This window comes from Physeter macrocephalus, unplaced genomic scaffold, assembly GCF_002837175.3.
Source record: "Physeter macrocephalus isolate SW-GA unplaced genomic scaffold, ASM283717v5 random_135, whole genome shotgun sequence".
Lineage (NCBI taxonomy): Eukaryota > Metazoa > Chordata > Mammalia > Artiodactyla > Physeteridae > Physeter > Physeter macrocephalus.
This window is the reverse complement of record NW_021145421.1, coordinates 65,190-68,099: the sequence shown is the minus strand read 5'-3', so window position 1 is coordinate 68,099 and position 2,910 is coordinate 65,190. Positions and strand designations below refer to the sequence as shown.

Below are 2,910 nucleotides of genomic sequence, written 5' to 3'. Positions count from 1 at the left end.
ACACACACACACACACACACACACACACACACACACACACACACACACACACACACACACACACACACACGCTGTGGAGACAGCACAGAGGGGGTTTCTCAGTGGAGGGGGAGGTCACAGCCCAAACACAGGACTCTGTCCAGGCTGGTCCCTCTGCCTGGGACACCTGTCACCTCCTCAGTAAGGGTAGCCCCGACCTCACTGTCCCTGGGAAGCTGTGTCACAATCGTTTTGCCCGAGCAAGGGAACCATGTGACTGCCTTGCCCTAGAGCATGGCTCCTTAGGGACCTAAGGGGACAGTAGCCCCGTCTGACTTACCTCTCGACCCCCAGAGCTCAGGCCAATGTCTGGAGCCTACTGTTTAATAAACCAAACAGGGGGAAAACGTGGATGAAGACCAGGAAATGGGGCTTCCAAGAAGGCAGAGAAAAGAGAAAGTGGGAAATAGGATCCTCCCGTGTATGCAGGCCCCACATTTTCTCTTCAGAGGCGTCCTCAACCCCACCCCAGCCAGCTCTGGTCCCCACCCCCCCGCAGCCACACTTCCTGGAAGAGCCCTTGCAGGCTCCTTCCTCACCTCCCACCTTCCTTCACGTGTGGCTTCAGGCAGCAGACACCCTGCAAGCTCCTGAAGGTCTCACGACCCAAATCCACAGGTATGTGTCAGCCGCATCTTCTCAGACCCTTCCAGTGTTCCCTGGACGCCCTCTAGCCTGGGTCTCAGGGCTTCCTTCCTCCCACCAGGAGCTCCCCCGTCTCCTCGCAGGTTCCGGTCCTTCCTCAGCCTCCCTCTGCCTCTGCTCTCAACCCTTCTCTCCCACTCAGGGCACCCTCGTCCCTCTGCAGGTGCCACATAAACACAGACGCCACCGAGGCCTCCACCTTCCGCTCAGACCCCTGCCCAGAGCCAAGCGCACGGACTCAACTGACACCTCCGCCCAGACCTCCACGGCACCTCCAACCGGGGGAGTGCCCAGTCTCAGTGGCAGGCCTCCTCCAGCCTGTAACCCAGGAGCCGGCCTCGGGGCCCCCCACCCCTCACACACAGCCCACCACCAAACCCGCAGCTCTCTCCTCCCCAACTCCCTCGTCCCCACCTGCAATTCTCTGTCCACACTGCAGCAGGGGAACCTCAAAATGCAGATCTGCTTGCCTCACGCCTCAGCCACCCACCTCTGGCTTTAAAAACACTCCAGTGCTTTCCCGTTGCTTCTGTAGTAACAAGCACGACCCTGTGTACGCAGCTCTGCTCTCTGCCCCCAGCACGCTCCCCCTGCCCCACACCATGAACCCTTCCCTCACAGCCCTTGCCGGAGGCCAAGCCTCCCCTGGCCTCTCCAACCACTCAAAGCACCTCATGTCCCTCTTTCACAGCCTGGGTCACAATTATCCTTTTATCTGTACGATCCCTGGACCCACATCGGCCACCCCCACTAGCACAGGACTCAGTGGGCACAGGACCTGGCATCACCAAGGACCCTGAGGCCTTCTGACTGGCCGGAGGGCCAGCACAGTGCCCAGCTTGTGGAGGCTGCATAACACAACCCTCACGGAGAGGCAGGCAGTTTGGACAAAGCAGCCATGCAGCCAGGTGAGGCTGGCTGAGGGTGGTGTTGGGAGCCCCAGAGGTCCAGTGTGGGGCTTTCTTTAGTGGGGTGAAGGCTTCAAGAGACAGGTATGAGCCAGAGGCATGAGGACAAGGAAGGTGAACACCTATCCTGGCCTCAGTTTGCTGCTGCCCCACAAGTACTGCCGAGTCTGACAGGTACAGCCCAGGACACGGGCTCTGCGACAGGTCCCCCACAGGCACTTACTCAAGTCTCACCGCCCACCCTTACCTTACATGTCGTGCCCACCAGGGCTCCGTCCCGGCTCCAGGTGGCACCCTGCACCAGGTCCCCGTGGGACGCCAGCTCTGCAGAGAAGCGGCCAAGGTCAGGAGGGGTCCAGGGTCCCCCCAACCCTGTCCCACACAATGAGGGCATCAGGGAAGTGGGCGCAAGCAGGCCTGGCTTGGGGGTAATTCCAGGAAAGGGGCAGCAGCAGCGAGGGTGCTTCAGGCAGAGGAGCAAGGGCAGCAGCTCCTCCCAGATTGGGGGGAGTGCTTTTGCGGGGTGGTGCTTCCTTCAGCCCTGCCCTCCTCAGGCCACGCTCCCACTCCCTTCCCAGGCTCCCTGCTCCTGGGCCACCCCACTCTGCTCAGTCACCAACATCCCCCCAACCCCCGCAGACCACGGACGTGTCACACACACACTGCCCTGGGCCCCTACTTGGGCCATCCCCATTCCCTCCCCCCACAGCATGACAGTTTTAAAATGTGTCACAAATTCTTTGACACACCTCCTGTTTTAGACCGAATTGTGTCTCCCACAAAAAGATGCTGAAGTCCTAACCCTCAGCACCTGCGAAGGTGACTTTATTTGGAAATAGGGTCTTTGCAGATGATCCACCAGGGAGAACTGAGATGATGATCAAGTTAAGCTGATATTGCTAGAATGGACCCTAATCCAGGATGAATGGTACCCTTGTGAAAAGGGAAATCAGAGAGAAGATGATGTGAACAGAGGGAAGACGGCCATCGACATGCCCCAAGAAACACCTGAAGCCACAGAAGCTGAGAAGGGGACCTGGAACAGATTCTTCCTCACAGCTCAAAAGGAACCAACCCTGCCAACACTTTAATTTTGGACTTCTGGTCCCCAGAATTGTGAGACAATAAATTTGCTTGTGGTACTCCGTTACGACAGCCCTAGAAAACTAACACCTCCTTTCAAAATGTGGGGCCTGGGCTTCCCTGGTGGCGCAGTGGTTGAGAGTCCGCCTGCCAACGCAGGGGACACAGGTTCGTGCCCCGGTCCGGGAAGATCCCACATGCCGCGGAGAGGCTGGGCCCGTGAGCCATGGCCGCT

The 2,910-nt window shown here is 58.8% G+C and overlaps 1 protein-coding gene across 1 annotated transcript in view; it reads right to left on the bottom strand.

Moving 5' to 3' along the window:
• Positions 1-2,910, bottom strand: part of LOC102985046 (coronin-7) — a gene marked incomplete at its 3' end in the record, with an annotated part of 54,312 nt that overhangs the window by 40,368 nt on the left and 11,034 nt on the right. Inside the window, exon 8 of the mRNA XM_055082470.1 lies at positions 1,840-1,916. Within this exon, the coding sequence (XP_054938445.1) occupies positions 1,840-1,916 (77 nt within the window). The remainder of the gene's footprint in view (positions 1-1,839; positions 1,917-2,910) is intronic.